The sequence below is a fragment of the Zalophus californianus genome, chromosome 4 (assembly GCF_009762305.2).
Source record: "Zalophus californianus isolate mZalCal1 chromosome 4, mZalCal1.pri.v2, whole genome shotgun sequence".
Lineage (NCBI taxonomy): Eukaryota > Metazoa > Chordata > Mammalia > Carnivora > Otariidae > Zalophus > Zalophus californianus.
In genome coordinates, this window is record NC_045598.1 from 36652817 (window position 1) to 36672993 (window position 20177).

The 20177-nt window shown below is 56.2% G+C and overlaps 1 protein-coding gene across 1 annotated transcript; it reads left to right on the plus strand.

Annotated features, from left to right (window-relative positions):
• The first annotated feature begins 1219 nt into the window (after positions 1–1219).
• Positions 1220–18978, plus strand: FAAH (fatty acid amide hydrolase). The gene is made up of 15 exons (XM_027579714.2): positions 1220–1648; positions 7156–7269; positions 9172–9306; positions 9541–9674; positions 9752–9958; positions 10211–10251; positions 10494–10618; positions 11517–11642; positions 12162–12259; positions 13877–13976; positions 14281–14321; positions 15155–15194; positions 15709–15817; positions 16368–16513; positions 16893–18978. The coding sequence occupies exons 1-15, from the start codon at positions 1454–1456 to the stop codon at positions 17019–17021; spliced, it is 1740 nt and encodes a 579-aa protein (XP_027435515.1). The 5' UTR covers positions 1220–1453; the 3' UTR covers positions 17022–18978.
• The last annotated feature ends 1199 nt before the right edge of the window (positions 18979–20177 follow it).

Below are 20177 nucleotides of genomic sequence, written 5' to 3' on the forward strand. Positions count from 1 at the left end.
AGAGCAGAGGGACAGGGAGAGAATCTCAAGCAGACTCTGAGCTGAGTGTGGCAGTGGTGGTGGGGCTCATCCCCTGGCCCTGAGATCCCGACCTGAGCCAAAAATCAAGAGTCGGTAGACTCACCGTAGACTCACTGTCTGAGTCACCCAGGCTCCCGACTGACAGTTTTAAGTTTAACACATCTAGGCTCTTCACAGGTGGGCCTTTCATTCAGTCAATAAACATTTATGGAGAGCCTACTATGTGCCAGGCACCCATCGTAAAGGACCTCACATACTGGTAACAATCCTGTGAGGTAGGCATTTTAACCATCCCTCTTTTACACATTAAGGCACAGATTCAGAGAAGTAAACATAGAGCTGGAGTACCAGCAGAGTGTTTCAGCAGACAGCATTTCCAGCCACAAAGCACATTCCCACCGGGCGTCCCACAGAGTTTCACTTCCAGGAGCAGTAATGGTGGTAAACCTTGCTGGTAAAGAGCAATGGCTTGAGACTAGAGCTGAGTTTCAGTCCCCACTCAGCCATGTGTGTGACCCACAGAGGTCATTTAACCCCTCCTCTTGGCTTCAGTTACCTCTGCTGTAAAATGAGAATAATAAAATGCCTTCCTCGTGGGTCTGTTGGGAGGACAAATGAGATAAAGCACATAAACATAAAGTCCTGTGAGAGATGCCTGGATGGGAGTATTTTGTTTGTGTATGTAAGACCCCCATCCCCCTAATGAAGACTGCCAGGTCCCCAGACCCCTGGTCAGGCGTTCTCTCTGCTCTCTGGATGTAAAATCCAGAAGGTCCCATGACTGGAGAAGGGTGAGTCTGGGAAAGTCAGTCTGTAGGAGGTGACTGAGCAAAAGGACAAGCGGTGGGTGGTTTGGCCATGAAGAGCCCTGGGAGAGAGACGCGGGGTCCCAGGGTTGGGAGAGGGGAAGGGGCAGCAGGTGGGCTCCCTAGGGGACTTCCTGGGCCCCTCCCGCCTGGTGCCCCTGGCAGCCCCGAGCATGGGAGAGGTGGGCACCCGGGGAGGGTCTCCTGGAAAGATGCTTCTAAACTGTTTGCGGGGATTAATCAGGTCCGCGAGCCCAGTCAGTCGGTCGCGGCTCCCTGTCCTCTTGGCCGGTCTTTCCCGCAGGGGGCTCCGGCTAGTCACGTCTTCGAGAGCTGGGGCTTGTGGCGTGCGCGGGGCGGAGGCTTATCGAGGGCGCCCGGGGGAAGCGGTTGCCCCTCCCACCCCTCCCGGCCAGCCGGGTGCGGGCTTGACCTTGAGCTTCGCGCGCTGGCGGCCTAAGCCCGCTGCCAAGCAACAGCGCGCTTTCCCGCCGGCCGGCGGCCGCGCAGCCCTCCTCCAGCCTCTTCCGCGCACGCGGGCGCGGGATCCTAGGCGGATCCAGGCCGGGTTTTGCGGCGGCACGTCCGCATCTGTTGCTCTTGGCAGCGGTCGGCGGCGGGAGATCATGGTGCTGGACGAACTGTGGGCCGCGCTGTCTGGCGCTTCTGGGGCTGCCCTGGCCTGCTGCTTCGTGGCGGCGGCCGTGGCCCTGCGCTGGTCAAGTCGCCGCCCGGCGCGGGGCGCGGTGGCCCGGGCGCGACAGAGGCAGCGGGCGGCCCTGGAGACCATGGACAAGGCGGCGCAGCGCTTCCGCCTCCAGGTGACCGTTCGGGTCCGGTGTGTGTGGGGAGGCACAGGGCGGGGGTATTCCTGGCAGCGTTCTCAGGCGCACTGGCTCGCGGAGAGGCAGGTGGCGGGCAGCGCAGGTTTTACTTTCGGAACCTCTCCACGCCCTAATGCCTTCCGTATTCTTTCCGAGTCAGGTAGAGCCAGCCAAGGGGAGAGGCAGGGAGACGAAAGGGCCAGGGCAGGTCCTGAAAGGACATCGGACTTTGGAATCAGAGGGGGATGGCCAAGGAAATCTGGAGCGCTCACCGTTCAAAGTGGTTGTGCGTGATGATCCTGAAAGCGAGCCAGGGAAGGACTTGCCCAAGTGCAACCAGGGAGCCGGGCTGGATAGTTTCCCCAGCTCCTGCCGCCCAGGTGTTGTTCTAACCCCTGATAGGTCCCGTTCCTTGAGCAGGTGTAATTCCAGCCCTTCCCTGGATGATCTGTCAACAAGCTTTTCTCCTTCAGCATCCGCTCCAGTGTTTGTTTAGGCGCCAGGGAGGGACCTAGAGGAGGGGACTTTCACTCCAGGTGTTTGAGACACTGGACCCAGCTAGAAGTCAAAATGATAAATTCTGAGAGATGTTCTTATGTGCCAAGAGAGGAAAAACTTGCCACGATTGTTTGTGAGGGTTTGTGTTTGATAGGATTCAGATCTGACAAGTGGGAAAGCATTCCAGGTGACTGGGGACACAACAGGAGTCAGGAGGATGTGCCTAGGTAGGAGCCAGGGCAGGAGTCACAGAAAATTGCACTTAGCAGATGCTCAGCGGCAGCAAGTGATTTTAGAGTTGCGGCAGAGTTGGAACTAGAACCTAGATGTCCAGTGGGACTCTCCAGCCTCATTCCAGCGGGGGAGAGCAGGGGGAGATATTAGGTAGGGAGACCGGGCCTTAGGATGCCAGGCCCAGGGTGAAGCCTCGATCACAGTGAGGTTTTAGCTGCTATGAATATACTCCACACCGTTCCGGGGCCAGGATATGTCATATTTATTTATTTGTTGACATAAATATGTATCTGGTTCCAGCCTCTTTTCATTAAGCTGGCTGAAAAGCCCACCGTCAGTCAGGTTTTAGAAGTTCAATCCAGACTGGCCGTTGGCCATAGCTGAGCCCAAGTTCTTCACTGTCTAGTCCCCCTTCTCTGGCTGAGCTCCAAGGTATCCCACTCGGGGATCCTTGCAATGCTACTGGACTCAGCCCCTTACCCTCCACTGCTCCCGAGGCCCCTGTTCTGGAGTAACTGCCAGAACTGCAGCCAGCCGGTTCTACCAGCAAGAACTGTGTGGGGGCAGCTTCAGGGATCAGCCCACAGTTCCTGCCTGCTAAACTCCCCTCCTCGTCACAAGAAACAAGAAACCCACTTGCTGGCAGGAGCATGAGGCTGTAGAAGGGTGGTGGGTCTTCCTTCACTTCAGTTCCAAACACCAGCATCTACACAGTTTCCGTCTGGAGCAACTGTCTCTCATTATTTTTAAGAACAAAATCTTCCAGGATAGAAGTTTTGGCTCTGAAATACAAAATGCTGTTTTGCACCCTGCCCGGGGCAGGAAAGCCTGGCCTCAGAATGCCAACGCTTGGCTCTTCCAAGTGAGTGAACTGTGAAATTTACTTTTTGACTTTCCAGTGATTGTAGAGGAGAAAGAACTATCTCAGTAGTCTTACTGGTTTGAACAATCAGCAAAGGGATGGGGTCCTGACAACAGTAGCTCTGAAGGCCCTGGGGGCAGTTAAGAGGTAGGTGGTTTAGATGAACTCAGTCCCTAGGGACCTTGGGACCAGCTCCTTCCTCCTTCCTGCCCCCAAATGCCTTTCTGCTTGGCTCTGGAGTCGCAGGATGATGGGGATGTATGTGGGTTTTGAGGCTGTCTCAGCAGCCTTTCTTCTGGGGCTTTTTTGGCCCAGCCCCAAATAGCAAGGGGCAGTGAGGTAAGCAGGGCTCAGGGCAGGCCCTGGAGGAATGGAGCAGCTGGTGGTACAGCCCCAGGCTGATAGACTGCTGATGAAGCTAGCTGGGGGTCCAGATACCGCCAGCGTTCCCAGGCATCCCTGGGGATCCTAAGCATCTCTTTTTTTTAAAATTTTTTATTGTTATGTTAATCACCATACATTACATCATTAGTTTTTGATGTAGTGTTCCATGATTCATTGCTTGTGCATAACACCCAGGGCTCCACACAGAACGTGCCCTCTTTTACCCATCACCAGGCTAACCCATCCCCCCACCCCCCTCCCCCTAAGCATCTCTTGAATCATCACAAAATCCTTCACCTCTCTCGACTCTTGAGCAACTCTAGAGTAAAGCCTGTTTCTGGTAACTCTCTGTTGACTGTGTGAGGCTTAATCTGTAACAACTCTTTGCCCACTTCTTCCCCCCCCCCGCCCCCGAATGAGTTTTAATATCCTTTCTAGACTGAAGAGAGGGACTAGCATCCCTAGAATATGATGGCTGGGAGAGACATACCAGAGCACCTGCTCACACCTCTGTGCCTTTGCCCACATCTCTGACAACCTGTTTTGTCAGAACCCCACTGGTCTTCACAAATGCCGCTTCCTTCTGTTGGGTCTGACCCATGCTTCCACCTCCTGGCCTTCTCCAAGCCTGACTTTAAAGCAAAATGATTCAGTAGACGAATCATTTGTTGAGACCAGGATCCGTGGCCTACATGACCCAATGGAAAAGATATCTTGAAATAGAACAAACGTGATAAAAACCATGAGGGGAAAAGAAAGAAAACATGGAGGATCCCAGAAATTAGGACAGTAGGGGCCTCAAGGAGAAAAACAGCTGGTGGGGAGCAGTGGTGTCCCTCCCTTGAAAAAGAATGCCACGGGGTGGCCCTGTGCTTTGTTAGAACTTGTTTGTACACATCTCTGCATTTCCATTCGAATGTCATCACGCTCGCATTTGTGGACTGGCCCCGGAGACGCAGGCCTTCTTGGGTGTCTTGTGGAAGAAGAAATGTCTCAGCTGCCTGATAACTAGTTGAAGACTTAAAAATAACCGTTAGCAACAGTGTCATCAGCCATCCACACCCAAGAACAAAAAACAGAGTTAAAATCTGTGCTGAGAATGGAGGGAGCTTGCTGACAGTGTTGAGCGGAGGCACACAGGGACTCCGTGGTGTCTTGTTGCAAGGTGGGAAATGGTGGTGCCCAGACCGTTGGTGGTAATTACCCTCGTGGGGGCGGGGGGCCCTTCGCTGATTTTTACTTTCTTCCCCATACTGTTAGGCATTCTTTTCTACAGTGGGCACATTTATATAATCAGAAAAAAAAAAAGCCATTTTGCTATTTTCATCATGAAGTGAGAAAGGCAAGGTGTAGCAAGTAATGTTTATATGGTATGATTCCTTTGTGCAAAGCCAGAATATATAAATACAATTCCCTACACGGTGGGTTTTTCCTAAACATTTTTTTTCCCCTGTAAGGTTTCATTAGAAACCTTATGGTTTCCTTTTCAGAAGAGGGACTGGGCAGGGTGGTCCTCGGGGTGGGTGGGGTAAATGTTCATTTTTCATTTTTTGTCTCTTTTTAAAAAATATATCACCAGGGATTATCTTGTTTGTGTGGAGATATCATGATTCATTTTTTTCTTCTTTGTGGCTCCCTGTATTATATATATATATGATAAATATATATATATAATATATATCTATAAATATCTGTATGTATGTATTTGTATTATATCTATATATCTATAGATACAGATTATCCCAAGTAAGTAATATATCTCTTTAACAAATTAAGGGCAGGGGATAGAGTGTTCTTTCTGTTAAAGCCGGGGTACCAAGGTTGTGTGGAGGGCGTGAGTAGGTGGTGTCTCAGGGAGGGGTGCAGAGGAGTCAGACAGGTGCCTGGAAGCACCTCCTGGCACACCTCTGGGGCTTGTGGTGTGACAGGGACCTTCAGGTGAGAGGCAAGGCCTGACAGGCTTTGCACTGTTTGGCCTGGCAGGAAGGGTGGGTGGGCAGCGCCTGCCTTGGGCCTGGCAGCCACTTAGGTGGCCTCTGTGTGAGCCAGGAGAGAAAGCTGGGCACCAGCGAGGGTCTTGGTAGACGGGTTGGAGAAGTGGTTGTTTTCCAGAGCTACTTAGTGAGCACAGTGACTGACTGGGTTTGGCTGTGGGTGGGAGGGAGAAGGAGGGGTCTGGGATGACTCCTTTTTTCTCACTTTCCTCCCTGGATAGACTGACGGCCCTTCCCTGAGCAAGGGTACAGGGAGCAGGAACCAAGGGAAAGTGGGGGAGCAGTGAGCCCAGGGGGAGGGACACACGGGTGGGTGGCAATGGGAATAGCCTGTGAGCACCGGAGCTTGATTGGGTCAGGAGGCCGGCGGGGCAGGTGGAGAGCCTGGATGGAGGCCACGAGAGAAGGAGTCACTTCTTCCAGCCTCAGAGACAGAACAAGAGGAATCTGTCTTTCCCACATCTGGCTCCTTCTCCTCCTTCAGATCACAGCCGAAAAAATGTCACCTCCTTGGCGAGGCCTGACCATCCCATCCGAGTCGGTCCTCTGTTATTTCCATCACAGCAGTGTGTACTTGCCTTCTTGCACTTTCCGTGAGCTGTCCATCATGTGTTGACTTGTTTCTTTTCTTGAGTGCAGGCTCTCTGAAAGCAGGGACTTGTCTGTCTTGGTTGCCTCTAAATTCATAGCCCTTAACGTAGTCCTTGGCACATAGTAGGTGCTCAGAACATATTTGCCGACTGACTGAATAAATGGATGACAGAAGTAGCAGAGAAGCTGGAGAAAACCAGAGGAAGTTGAAGAGAGCCAGTGTGTGGTCTCAGTACCTTTGAATCCCTCAGTGAGACATGGAGCAAAGAACAGAATCAAGTATCTCTCGGATTTGGCGAGAGGAGGGCCCTGGTGACCTTGGCGAGGGCAGGAGAGAGTGGGGCTGCGAAATGGTGGCTGTGATTCAGAGATCCCCCTCCTGCCAACCACTGCCCAACCACCCAGGACAGTGTCTTCTTTTTTTTATGCCTCCCCTGCCAGGGGTGGAGTGGTTAGGTGCAGGTGGATAGCCAGTGGACAGCCTATGTTGAGTGGGCAGAGAACTATAGTTTACCTGTATGGTCCTAGGTACCATAGCTTCTCAGTGCTTTAGTATCTTTATCTGTGCAATGGGAATGGTAACAAGATTTAATCACCATACAGAGTGTACCTACCAGTGGGGTGCCTACAGGCAGCTCTTAGTGGTTGTGGTTTGTAATGGTTTCATAATCAGCCTGGGCATGGCCTTTCCTGGGGCACCGCCTCCGATAACCTTCTGGAAGAAGGTTATCTGCACTGTCCATAGGTGACAAGGACCTGCCTAGGCTGGGCCACATTTCTGGTGTCAGAGCTGCAGGTGGGCATGTCTGTCATGGATGGGCATGTGACATGAGCATCTGCTTTGGCAGGTATCGGGACCTAGGGGCACGGGCCATGGGTGTCTGCTGTAGGCACCTGGGGACTGTGGGGAGAGGGCGTACTCACCTGAGGTGTCTTTCCAGAACCCTGACCTCGACTCAGAGGCACTGCTGGCCCTGCCCCTGACTCAGCTGGTGCAGAAGTTACACAGTGGGGAGCTGTCCGCTGAGGCGGCAGTCTTCACCTATTTGGGAAAGGTAAGGCCCTTGTTGCCAGGGATCCTCTCTCTCTCTGCAAAGGCTGTGGGGAAAACCCGGCCTGGAATTTGTCTCTCTGAGGGTCGGGGGGGGGGGGGGGGGGAGGGGGAACCACAGTGCCAGGGGCTGCCAGGAGGTGCATGAGAGAAAGAGAAAGAGAGAGAGAGAGAGAGAGAGAGGAGCTGACTCTGTGTGTGTGTTTGTGTGGGGGCGACACTGAGCATGTTGTCTTAGCTAGAAGCCTGGCTTGCAGCCCAGACTTCCCTCTCCCTCCTGCCTCCACCCACCGGTCACCAAGTATGGTCTGTTCTCTTTCTATAGCTCTCTCCAGTCCAACCCCTTGTCCCCATCCCCCCAGCAGCCACCCTGGTCCTCCACCACCGTCTCCCTCCACCATGGATCGCCAGCCTCCTGCCTGATGCCCTCTCAGGTCTGCAGTTCTTCAGACTCTGCTCTTCTCCTCTTCGGTCTCCGGCATCCTGTCTGGCCAAGGCCTTCTGGAGGGTGGGCAGCAGTAGTTGCCGGTGGTTCCCTGGCACCCAGAGCCTGCCATGCTGAGCCCTGCCTTGTGCAGGATTCCCTTTACCTGGAAGGCTCTTCTCCCTCTTCTTTGCCCCACTTGGGGTAGCAGGCACCACCGGCTGAACCTTCTGGGCTCAGAGAAGGAGGCCCTCTTCCAGGGAGTTAGGGTTCCCGCGCCAGCGCTCACTTTTTAACACATTTCTCTGGGCCTTGTTGCGCTCACCTTGTCCTCTTTCCCCTGTCAACGCGGGCCCCTTGTGGACAGAGCTTATTTGTCTTCGTACTCAGTGCCAGACACTATATCTTTCATGTAGCAAGTGTTCCAGGCACCTGTTTGAAATGAAATGAAGGAAAGAGTTGTGCTTTATGAGTTGCCTTGCTTGTGGTTTCCTGAAACAGAGTGTGATGGGCATGGGTGACAGTGGGGTGAGTGACTACCAGTTGAGCAAGGGGGAGGGAGAGGGAGCCTGACTATGGAGGGAGGACCCCAAGCTCCTGCACTGGATGCCCGAGGGGACACTGGCAGGCTCAGCAGACTGTGCTGTGTCTCCTCATTCGGTGTCCCTGAAAAGTGGCTGCCCTTCCTAATCACCCACAGAGTTCATGGGCCAAGGTGCAGCAGCGGGGCCCACACGCATCTTCCTCAGATGTCTCACAGGGACAGGAGTATTTGCTGAAAGCCATACATCATTCTGCCCTGGCCTGCCCTCCCACAGGGCGCTGCTGAGTGTGGTTTGAGGGCTATGGAGAGGCCCCAGGGCAGATGGTCCCCGTTAATGCATCATTTCCTTTTAGGCAAGCTCCCACCCCCTTAAATGATTGATATCAGTCAGTCACTTCTCCATGTGACTTGATTATCAGATTCAAGAGTTTCTGGGGGAGGGGAGGCTTAGCTGGTGCCGGTGTGGGCCGGGCCTGGGGCAAGAGAAAACCTGCTGGCCTCTGGGAGGCTGGAACCTGGGTCTAGCCCTGCTCTGTGCTGACTCCCAGCATGACCTGAGATGGGGATCTGCCCCTGTCTGCTTCACTGACAGAGATGTGGCTTAGAGGCCAAAGGTCATCTTCCTCCCAGCTCATCCCCTCTGGGGAGCATCTGAAGCCAGTGTCTTGCTCCTTTGGGTACCTTGGTTGTGCCCTGGCCCTGGAAGTACTCTCTCCATCTTGGGGTTGAGGCCAGGGAGGCTGGGGCTAGATGTCCCCAGTGAGGTGAGTTGCTGGGCCCTAGATTATTCTCTGTGCTCCTGGCTCTGGGCCATGTGGCTGGTTACCCTTTCCCTGGGTAGCCTTTAAAAGGCCAATTTTATATAATGTATATTCGACCACAATTAAAAACAAAAGGCCAATCTCACTCTGCCTTGTGTCCATTTCTCCCTCCTCCAGGCCTGGGAAGTAAACAAAGGGACCAACTGTGTGACCACCTACCTCGCAGACTGTGAGACTCAGCTGTCCCAGGCTCCACGGCGCGGCCTGCTCTATGGCGTCCCTGTGAGCCTCAAGGAGTGCTTCAGCTACAAGGTGTGCCCTGCCGCCTCTCGGGCTCCAACCCCACGCCCCTGTCCCTGCCAGCTGCTCTGCCTCCTGGGTTACCCTGGGCCCTCAGAGGAAGTATCAGGTCCCGAGGCCTTGGGAGGGACCCTGGGTGTGTGCCCCCCCTTGGCCTGTGAGATGGCGGGAGGAGGGGACCCTCTGCCGCTGAAGGGCCCCTGAGCCATCAGCCACACCCCTCTTGGTGCCTGTCCCTCCCTCTAGGGCCAGGAATCCACGCTGGGCTTGAGCCTGAACGAGAACGCGCCCGCAGACTGTGACAGTGTGGCGGTGCAGGTGCTGAAGCTCCAGGGCGCTGTGCCCTTCGTGCACACCAACATCCCTCAGTCCATGTTCAGGTGGGCTTGGGTACAGGGTGGGGGCAGGGGCACTAGCACCAGTGTGACCTGGGCTGACCCGTTCCTGCTTTCCCCAGCTATGACTGCAGTAACCCCCTCTTTGGCCAGACCTTGAATCCGTGGAAGTCCTCCAAAACCCCAGGTGGCTCCTCCGGGGGTGAAGGAGCCCTCATTGGAGCTGGAGGCTCCCCCCTGGGTTTAGGCACTGACATTGGAGGCAGCATCCGCTTTCCCTCCGCCTTCTGTGGCATCTGTGGCCTCAAGCCCACGTCAAACCGCATCAGGTATGGTGTGGGTGGTGGGTGGAAGGAGACTCTGGATCTCTTGCTGTGTGATCTTGGCCTAGTTTCCAACCTCTCTAGGCCCCAGGGAGGGATTCCCTCACTGGGGTTTTGCTGGGGATGGGGAGCGTCCCAGCACCACTGGCTTTGGTTCCTAGTTTCCAAAGTGGTGAGAGTTCTAAGCTGCTGTATGGGTTTGGGGCTGGGCAGAGGGTGACCATTTCCCGTTTCCAACATCTTGTGTTTCTTATCCAGCAAGAGTGGCCTGAAGGGCTGTGTCTATGGACAGGTAGCAGGTGAGGTCTGGGATTCCCTCAGTGCACTGGGGGGGGGGGGGGGGCTCTGCCTGATCCACCTCTACCCCTGCCTCTCCCTCTCCCGGGGGCAGTGTTTGACTCTCAGGCTAGTGTAGATCTGAGTTCCTACCTCCTTGTCTCTGCTCACACTCCTGGGCCATGGCCCAGCCCTTGCTTGGACCCAGCCCCAGAGCCCATTAGGGCAGGGTGATCTTTCTTCCTTCCCCTCCCTGCCCCCGCAGTGCGGCTCTCAGTCGGCCCCATGGCCCGGGACGTGGAAAGCCTAGCACTGTGCCTGCGAGCACTGCTATGTGAGGACATGTTCCGCTTGGACCCCACGGTGCCCCCACTGCCCTTCAGGGAGGAGGTGAGCAGGGCTGGGGATGGGCGTGGGGTTGAGTTTGGTTATTGCTGGTGCTCCTGAGCCCAGAGAGCAGCCCCAGGCAGCGTGCATAGGCCTCGGAGGCTCTGTTTCTTGAAAACCACCCCCCAGGGGTCTGAAGCCAGGCTCAGCTGCTGCTCCACAGACAGCCACCAGATGGAGCCCTTGCCCGCCTGTGGCGACTCCTGGGCTTTCAGACTGGCCTGGGAGGCCTCTAAGGAGAAAAGGTCCCACCTTCTGGGCTCAGCCTCTTCTGCCGGCTCTGAGAGACAGGACTCCCTTCTCAGCCCAAGAACCACTTGAGGGAGAACTAGGGTGCTTCTTGGCAGGCAGGAGATCTAGGCTGGGTGGTGTGAGCTCCCCCTCCTTGGCAGAGGATATTCTAACAACCCAGTGGTTTCAGAAGCCCTTCCTGAGAGGGGGGAGAGGACGAGATGAGGTCCCTGTGTTGCGGTCTGGAACGAATTATCATGGGAGCCAGGACTTGCAGTCTTGAAACAGGCAGTGGAGGGCCTCGACTCAGGGGACAGGTAACCTGGGTTCTGGACCTAGTGTTGTCAGTCTGCACGGGGTGGACTGGGACGAGTCCCAGCCCCACTCCAGGCCCCTTTGCCTATCTCCCTATCTAGACCTGAAGCCTCAGTTTCATATATCGCCAGTGGGAATCCTCATCTGTTCCCCTTCTGCAGAGTGATTATGAAGGGGTTTTGTGAAAGGGTCAGATGCAGAAAGGGCCGGCCTCTCAGGCACTCGGTTTTTGGGGGATCCAGGCTGCAACCTCTCAGCTGTGTCTGGGGCTGAGTAGCTTCTCTGATCTCTGGGAGCCCAACTTTGGGCCGCTCTCTCTTCACCTGATTCTGACTCCAGGGTTTTGCCCCCCCAGGTCTACACAAGCTCTCGGCCTCTGCGTGTGGGGTATTATGAGACCGACAAGTATACCATGCCCACCCCAGCCATGCAGCGGGCCGTGCTGGAGACGAAGCAGAGCCTTGAGGCTGCTGGCCACACGGTATGGCCGTGGGGACCCTGAAGTCCTGGTATGGCCCCTCCTTCAGGGAAACCTTCCTGGTACCCGTGGCTGCCACCGGTCCCCAGCGTCCTTTCACCCCGATTGCTTTGTGGTTGGGACGGGAGCGATGTTGCTGTGGGACCCGTGGATAGAGGGCTGATCATGAGCGTTAGGTTTTGTGATGGATGGTGAACTCAGCCCTGTGCTGGCGATGAGTGAGCGCTGCCCTGGGAGGCTCCCGTCAACCACAGACCATGGTGCATGGCTGTCCAGAGGATGGTGGGCCAATGGGTTTTAGTCTGCTCATCTGAGACAAGTTTATGTGTGGCTTGACTTCTCTCACGATGTGCGTTTTAAGGGAATGTTCATGGGTCAGTAAGGCGGCCTCTGTGGCTCCATTGAGGGCTGCCATGGCGGCAGGGTTGGTCCGGTCCCTCCTCAGGGCTGCCTGGGCAGCATGGGGATCGTGGGAGCCAAGGGTTTCTAGGTGTGGGGGCCTTACACCCCTCAATCTCGCAGCTGGTTCCCTTCCTGCCAAGCAACATACCCCATGCTCTGGAGACACTGTCAACCGGTGGGCTGTTCAGTGATGGAGGCCACAGCTTCCTGCAGAACTTGTGAGTGATGTTGGACTTTGGGGTCTGGGGTGGGGTCCGGGACGTGGGTAGACCCAGGGAGAGCAGCTGGGTCCTGTTACTCCCAGGATGGGCCACTCTGGGAGAAGATGGGGGAACAGGCCTCAGTTGAACACAAAGAAGGTCAGAGCATTCTGGGCGGGGACCTCACCGCCCCTCTAACTATGCAGATGGAGCCTGGAGATCCCTGGCCAGGGGCACTTTAGAAAGGTACCGGCTCAAGGGGAGGCTGGATTGAGCAGAGCTCAATTGATGAAAACTCATTGGGAGGTAGGGGGTGGGCAGGGGAGTTGCTTGTCTGTTTGGGAAAGATTGAGAGACAAGGGCAGGGTGAAGCAAGATGGGAGAGGTCTAGACATCATGCTGTGACTCCAGGCTCTTCTGACTTGAGCTGGACCTGCCTTTTGAGTAGTTTCCTCTTCTGTAGAGTGGGTGGGTTGGATCAGACCTACTTTAAGGGACTTTGCAGTTTATTTTTTTATAGCTCTTTTTTTTTAAAGATTTTATTTATTTATTAGAGAGAGAGAGAGAGAGATCCTAAGCAGGGGAAGAGGCAGAGGGAGAGGGAGAAGCAGGCTCCCCGCTGAGCTCCCCACAGGCGCCCCAGAGCTCATGTTTAGAGAAGCTGTTTCCACTTAGAAGCTTTCAGTCCTTAAGGGTTGACAGGGGTGCAAGACCTCTGAAGGTACCCCCTGCTGATGTGCCTGGGCTGACTGGACCTCCTTTTATAGCTGACTTTGGTCCAGGCTTCAGCAGGAGGGGCTGCCCCTCACTCTGGCCCTGGGAATGAAGCCCTTGGGTCAGCCTCCTGAGACCTTTCTCTGAGCTCTAGAGCTAGAGACAGCCTCAGAAATAAGAGTCATGGCAGCTCCACTTGTCTCTCTAGGCTGGCGTCGGCATCAATAGGGGATGCCCTCAGTGTCAGGCCCCGGCTGGGGAAATGTTGCCGTCACTGAGTCCTTATTGCTTTGAGCTGAGTGTGCCAGGGAGGGAGACGTGGAGTCCTGCCTTGGAAGCTCCAGTGGGTATGGAGTGGAGTCCAGGCGTTCCAAATGATCAGCAGAAACAAGTCACATGTCTAAAAGGAGGCAGATAGGGGCTCCTGCATGGCTCGGTCTGTTAAGTGTCTGCCTTCGGCTCAGGTCAGGATCCCAGGGTCCTGGGATCAAGTCCCATGTCAGGTTCCTTGCTCAGCGGGGAGTCTGCTTCTCCCTCTACCCTCCCCCCACTCATGTGTACTCTCTCTCTTGATCTCTGAAATAAATAAAATCTTTAAAAAAAAAAAACTAAGTAAAAGGAGGTAGATAGGGGTGCCTGGCTAACTCAGTCCATACAGCATGGGACTCTTGATCTTGGGGTTGTGAATTCGAACCCCACATTAGGTATAGAGATTACTTAAAGAAAAAAAAGAAAATCTTAAAAAAAAATGAAAGGAGGCAGATGAAGGGGTTAGAGACCAGTGGTTGCCAGAGTCTGGTGAGGGGGTAGTGGAGGTGGTGTCACGGAATAGATGACACCGAGCTGGGGGTGCTGTGGGTGGGGGCGAGCCAGGAGGGAGGCCTGGGGAGGGAGTGCTGGATTGGACCCTTTGTCTCCCAGCAAAGGTGATTTCGTGGACCCCTGCTTGGGGGACCTGATCTCCATTCTGAAGATGCCAGGGTGGTTGAAAGGACTGCTGGCTCTCGTGCTGAAGCCTCTGGTGAGGGCCCAAGGAGCGGAGGGCTGCAGTGGGCTGGGACGGAGCCTCTGGGTCCCTTCCCATCGCCTTAGCCTCTCTTGGTCTGGGCCCGCATGGCCTCCTCTTCTCGCCAGCCCCTCCCCAGACTCCTGTCCTCTCCCCATGCCCTGCGACCTCCAGCCAGCCACGTGCTGAAAGAGGTGCTGCCTGGGGACCTGGGGGAGGGCCAGAGGGAGGAGGCACAGGTAACGTGGCCTGAAGAAGACTGTTGTCTGCACTCGGAGCCCAGGACTGACTTACTGACGCTGCGTTTGTCCTCTGGCAGCTCCCAAGGGTGGCAGCTTTTCTTAACAGCATGAAGCCCCGGTAAGGACATTTCCTGTGCCTAGACCCTGACCCCCTCTTCCCTGTCCCCTGACCTGGGGTTAAGTGGTTTCTGATGGGAGGAGCTGAGGGAAGTCGCTTCTGCGGCTGGTCCAGCCGGGGGTTGGGGGGCGGTGGGGGGTGGGGGGCGGTGGGGGGTGGGAGGGGTGGGGGGGTGGGCAGCCTCTGCGGCTTTCAGATGGGACCTTGAAGTTTGTCTTCTCAGGGTCCAGGTCTGGCTAGAGAGGAGGGGCTTGAAGGAGATCACGGGATGAGACAGGGTGGGGAGGAGCAGACCCCGCGAGGTGAGGGGAGAAAGGACCAGGAAGGGAAGCATCAGGGAGGCCCAAGGGAGAGGGGGTTACTGGGGAACCTGTGAGAGACGCTGCTCTTGGACGTCTGACGGGAACTGAGCTGCACTGGGTCCTGCTGCCCCCTCATGGCCTGGGTGGGAACACCATAAATGGCCTCATTTTTAGGCCCTGACATCCTGCAGACTTGCCCCTTCTCTCACTGCCAGGCATTTAGGACCTTTGACAGCTCTGGTCTCTCTGGTATCCTAAGGGTCATTGGGAATCAGGCCTGACCTGGGCCTGGCTCTGCTGTAAAGTAACTAAGTGACACAGTCTAAATCCCTCTTGGGGCGTGATTTTCTCCACAGGACATGAACTTAGGGATTTGAACTTCTTTCCGTGCTACTTCCCTCTTGGAGCTCCCCTAGTTGAGAAGGGTCCATGGAGGAGTGAGATCTGGGAGGTGTTAAGAGTAGGGGTCTGATGTTGCTACTCCCCACGGCTGTGACCTTGATGGGCTGTGACCTCCTTTCCTCTGCCCAGGTCGGCTGGCAAGCTCTGGGAACTGCAGCACGAGATCGAGGTGAGGCCAGAGCCCCTAGACTAGAGTCGGGTGGTGTATGGGGTGGAGCTGGACAGGGCACTTGCCAGAGGGATCTCTTAGCCATGGGTCCCCTGGGCCCCTGGAGTGGCCTGTCATTCCGCCTTCCACTCCCTGGACTGGTCTGCTTGGGCCCTGCTCTCTGATCCTCACTTGCCTGGGTGCTCACCTTGGGGGCTGAGTCAGTCTGAGGCTCCTGTTCTGGATGCCTCTCTGCCCTGCCCCCGCCCCCCTGCCCCAGTGCTGTTGGGAACTATGTGGCCTTGCCCTGGCAGGAAAAATGATGTCTGCAGTTCATGTGGGAGGTAGAACAATGGAGGACTCCCGGAAGCAGCTGTGCCTGTGTGCCCTGAGGACCTCCATCCCAGTGTGGCTTAGTCCAGCTGCAGAAGCAGGTGCTGGGGCCAGAGCCACTCCGGCTACAGTCCCTGCATTGAAGAGTCGGAGCGAGGCGCTGGGTCTGAGGGCTTCCCCTGGTGTGCTGGCATCCTCCCAGGTGTACCGCAACTCCGTGATTGCCCAGTGGAGGGCGCTGGACCTGGACGTGCTGCTCACCCCCATGCTGGGCCCTGCTCTGGACCTGAATGCCCCAGGCAAGGCCACAGGTGAGGTCTGCTGCCCCAGCACACACCTCGGACACTCCCACCTGCTTCTCCTCTTCTGTGAGTTCAGCCCAGTGCCTGCAGGCTGCCGGGAAGTACAAGAGGAGTCTTGGCGGAGGGCTGCACCCCTTGGGGAGGGCCCCGCCCTTGGGGGCCTCACAGTCCGACTGGCTGGAGAGATGGGAGTCATCTGGGATGTTCTGGGAGGAAACAGGCTCCCTGTCCTCAGCACCACTGAAGTGGGAGGTCTTGAGTTATGGAGCCTACAGTTTGGGGAGGTGGGGTTTAAAGTCCTGGTGGGGTTTAGAAAAGCCAAGAAAAATAGGAACAACGGTCCAGGTGGGGAAGCTTCCTGGGCAGAGGCACAGGGCAAGCTCCAGCAGGCTCTCCAGCCTGCCGGGAATCTGGATTCCTGGGCTTTGTCCCCCACTCAAGTCTGGGCTCTGGGAGAGAGCCTCTCCCTGCCCGTGGGGGCAGGGCACCATCTCCCAGGGCCTTGCGGAGGGTCGCAGGGTCGCCTCTGGTGGCTCTAGCTGCCTGTGGTGCCTTTCAGCGGCCGTCAGCTACACTCTGCTCTACAACTGCCTGGACTTCCCCGCGGGGGTGGTGCCTGTCACCTCGGTGACCGCAGAGGATGAGGCCCGGATGGAGCATTACAGGGGCTACTTTGGGGATATCTGGGACAAAGCACTACAGAAGGTGAGGCCACAGGGCCTGGCCTGGCCCCTGGGCACCCCCTCCCTGGGACGCCCACCCATACCCAACTCTGGCCGCTGGGGAGGAAGCAGCATAAGCACGAGCAGTCCTTGCCTCCCCTCCCCTCCCCTCCCCTCCCCATTAAGTAAGCGCTATACCCAACCTGGGGCTCAAACTCACAACCCCAAGATCAAGAGTTACATGCTCTTCTGAGTGAGCCAGCCAGGTGCCCCCTTGCCGGCCCTCCTTGATGCGAGACCCCCCAAAAGACTGCAGCCTGGCTCTGCTGGTGCTGCCCCTCCTCTCCAGCTGGGGTGCGTCCTGGTCCCTGGTGGGGGCCTGCCTCCACTGCCTTCTACCCTGATGCCTGTGTCCCCTGCAGGCCATGAAGAAGAGCGTGGGGCTGCCTGTGGCCGTGCAGTGCGTGGCTCTGCCGTGGCAGGAAGAGTTGTGTCTGCGGTTCATGCGGGAGGTGGAGCGACTGATGAGCCCCGAGAAGCGGCCATCCTGATTGCTGCCTGCCCGCCGCCTGGCTCCAGAGGGCCCAGACCCTCTCAATCTGCACCCAGCCTCGTGCGGTTGTAGCGGCCACCCTGGGAGGAAATGTTCGGCCGGAGACAGAGGCCTCCATGGCCCCCTCCCCCAATCCCCTACAAGAAGCACAAACCCCATTTGTGCTTGCTCCCCATTCTGGTCCCCTCCCTCTGCCCTGACACCCCCCCCCCCCCGCCATGTGGCAGCCAGTGGGTAAGATATGGGCAGAGACCCATTAACAGTCAAGAAATGTTTCTAGTCTGTATATTTTCTGGCTGGCATTGTTAGGGCACTGGAGTTTGAGCCCTACTCTGGCCTTGGCAGTCTCCTGGTTCCCAACCACCACAGGAGCCTTGCAGCCCCAGCACCTCCCCCTCCCCTGCTCCCCCTGCTTAGACTAAGACCTTCTTTGCTAGGCATTGCCCTTCTCTTCTTTCTTTGCTCCTTTCCCTCTGCCGAGGATGCCCTTTCTGTTCCTCTGCCATTAAATCCTTTGAGGCCCTCCTCAGATCCCTCTTTCTCGAGAAGGCCTTCCCTCCTTCCTCTGAGCCCTGGAATAGGTGGGCTCTTTCTTTCCAGTCCTGTGTGGTGGGCATCTGTGGGAGGGTTTGCCTTTCTCAGGACACTGGCTCTCCTTGACTGCAGGGACCCTAATGCTGTATCTTTGTCCTTAGTGGCCCGCACAGGGCTAGGCTCAGGGCAGCTGGGAGTCTGGAGTGCTGGCCATGACGTGGCGCTGTTGGGGGTGAGGAGGCCCTAGGCCTCGGGAGGGAGGGTGAGACAAGGCGATCTGGTAGAGAGCACTCACAGGACCGGCCAAGGACTAGATTGTTCTAGGAAGGCTTCCTGAAGGAGGAGGACCTGGGTTGAGTGTAGAAAGTTCCCAGAAGCTGAGATGGGAGTAAGGACATCCCAGGGAGAAGGAGCCATACATCCAGAGACCATGAGGAGTTCAGTAGACAGAGGTGTTGAATGGGCAGAGGAGAAGCAGCAGAGATGTAGGTGGAGGCCAAATCAAGGTGGACTTTGGGCGTCAGTTCAGGAACTTGAATCCTGTCTCAGGGCAGTGGGGGGGCTCTTAAAGGATCACACAGGTGCGGGGCAGAGAGTGAACTGGGTAGAACAGAGCCTGGAGAGGGGCAAGGAGGCTGCCCCGTGATCCTAGTCTGGGGAAGGGGGCCTGGGACCTGAGCTAGGGCCATGGCCCAGGGGTAGGGAGAGAGGTGGTTTGGGAATTGACAGTTGGGATGGAAGTGAGCAGTCTCTGCTCAGAGTCTCACCATTGCCCCATCTGCCAGCCTCCCTCTTACACGACTGCGTTGCCTGTGACTAATCTGGGGGCTTCTTGGTCCCCTTAAGCAAAGCTTACTCTCCCCTGGCCCCAGCCCTAGCTCCCCTGTTTACTGTAAAGGATGTTTCTGACCCTCGGGTCGGGCATGCCCCTGGTTCTACCTGGCTCTCTTCAAATTCTTTTCAGGGCAGGCTGCCTTCCCAAGTCTTCCTTCTCCTTCCTGACTTTCCTACTCCTTCAGAGGGGCATTTCCTTTTGGGTTACATGCCCAGTGGCCCCTGCACTGTCTGACAGTGGTGTCCCCACCTCAGTGGGACTGGTTTCAGGGTAGACGCAAAGAGCTTATCAGAGGGCCTAACCTAACACGGACACCTAGATTGGCTGGCCAGGTCACTGAACTTTGCCCAGATTCCTTGTAACTACTGTGTCATTTTGCCTCATATCATTCCATAGAATCATCTGTACCTGCCCCACCCCCCAGCTTCCTACTCCTGCCCTGTTTCTCTTTGGTTACTGATATCCTTGTGCTTTTATTTTTTTTAATTTTAAAAGGACTTATTTATTGGGGGGGGGCACCTGGGTAGGTCAGTCAGTTAAACGTCTGCCTTTGACTCAGGTCATGATCCCAGGGTCCTGGGATTGAGCCCAGAGTCTGGCTCCTTGCTCAGCAAGGAGTCTGCTTCTCCCTCTCCCTCTGCCCCTTCCCCCCACTGATGCTTCCCCCCCATAAACAAATAAAATCTTAAAAAGATTGCTTATTTTAGAGAGAGAGTGCACATGCATGAGTGGGGAGGAGTGGGCAGAGGGGGAGGGAGAGAATCCTCAAGCAGGCTCCCCACTGAGCAGGGAGCCCAACGGGGTGGGAGGGAGTGGGGGAGGGCTGGATCCCAGGACCCTGAGATCATGACCTGAGCCAAAATCAAAAGTCAGACGCTTGGGCGCCTGGGTGGCTCAGTCGTTAAGCGTCTGCCTTCGGCTCAGGTCATGATCCCAGAGTCCTGGGATCAAGCCCCGCATCGGGCTCCCTGCTCGGCGGGAAGCCTGCTTCTCCCTCTCCCACTTCCCCTGCTTGTGTTCCTGCTCTCGCTGTGTCTCTCTGTCAAATAAATAAATAAAATCTTAAAAAAAAAAAGTCAGCCGCTTAACTGACTGAGCCACCCAGGCGCCCCAATATCCTCGTGCTCTTAGACACAAGGCTGTGGGGTGGGGGTGCCTGTCCTCTTGCCTTCCCTGCTTCACCGCTTCACCCTTCGAGCCCAGCGTGGCCTTGCCCAGCCCTGTGCTCACCGGTGCTCGAGCTCTACCAAGCCTGACTCCCATCCTGGAGAGGCTCTGGGGCTTACGGGGGTGGTTGGACATTAACACAAACACCTCTACTCCCTGGGGGATCAGGGCTTGGGGAAAGGTTAGACGAGGAGGCAAATGATGCCGAGGGGTGGGGGAGGTGGTTGCTGCGGCCGGTGAGCGGCCACTGTGCTCCGTCTCCATCAATACGCTAGCACTTGAGTCCACGCCACCTGCCCGTCCTCTGGACAGTGCTGTGACCTAACTGGGCTTCCCTGCCTCCATCCGCACCTGTTTCCCAGTCCACTTTCCGTGCAGTCACCAGAGGGAGGCTTTGAAAGTGTACATCAGATCGAGTCACGTGTTTCAAGGCCCGATGGCTTCCCATCTCACCCAGAATAAAATCCAGTCTCCTTGTGTCTTATGATGCTCTGAGGGACATGGCCCTTGCTTACCTCTAGAGCCTCCTCTAGCGTGTTTCTTCCTCTCATTCATTGTGCTCCAGCCACACGAGCACCTTTCCGTTTCTGGATCATCTCCAGCCGGTGGCACCTGCTT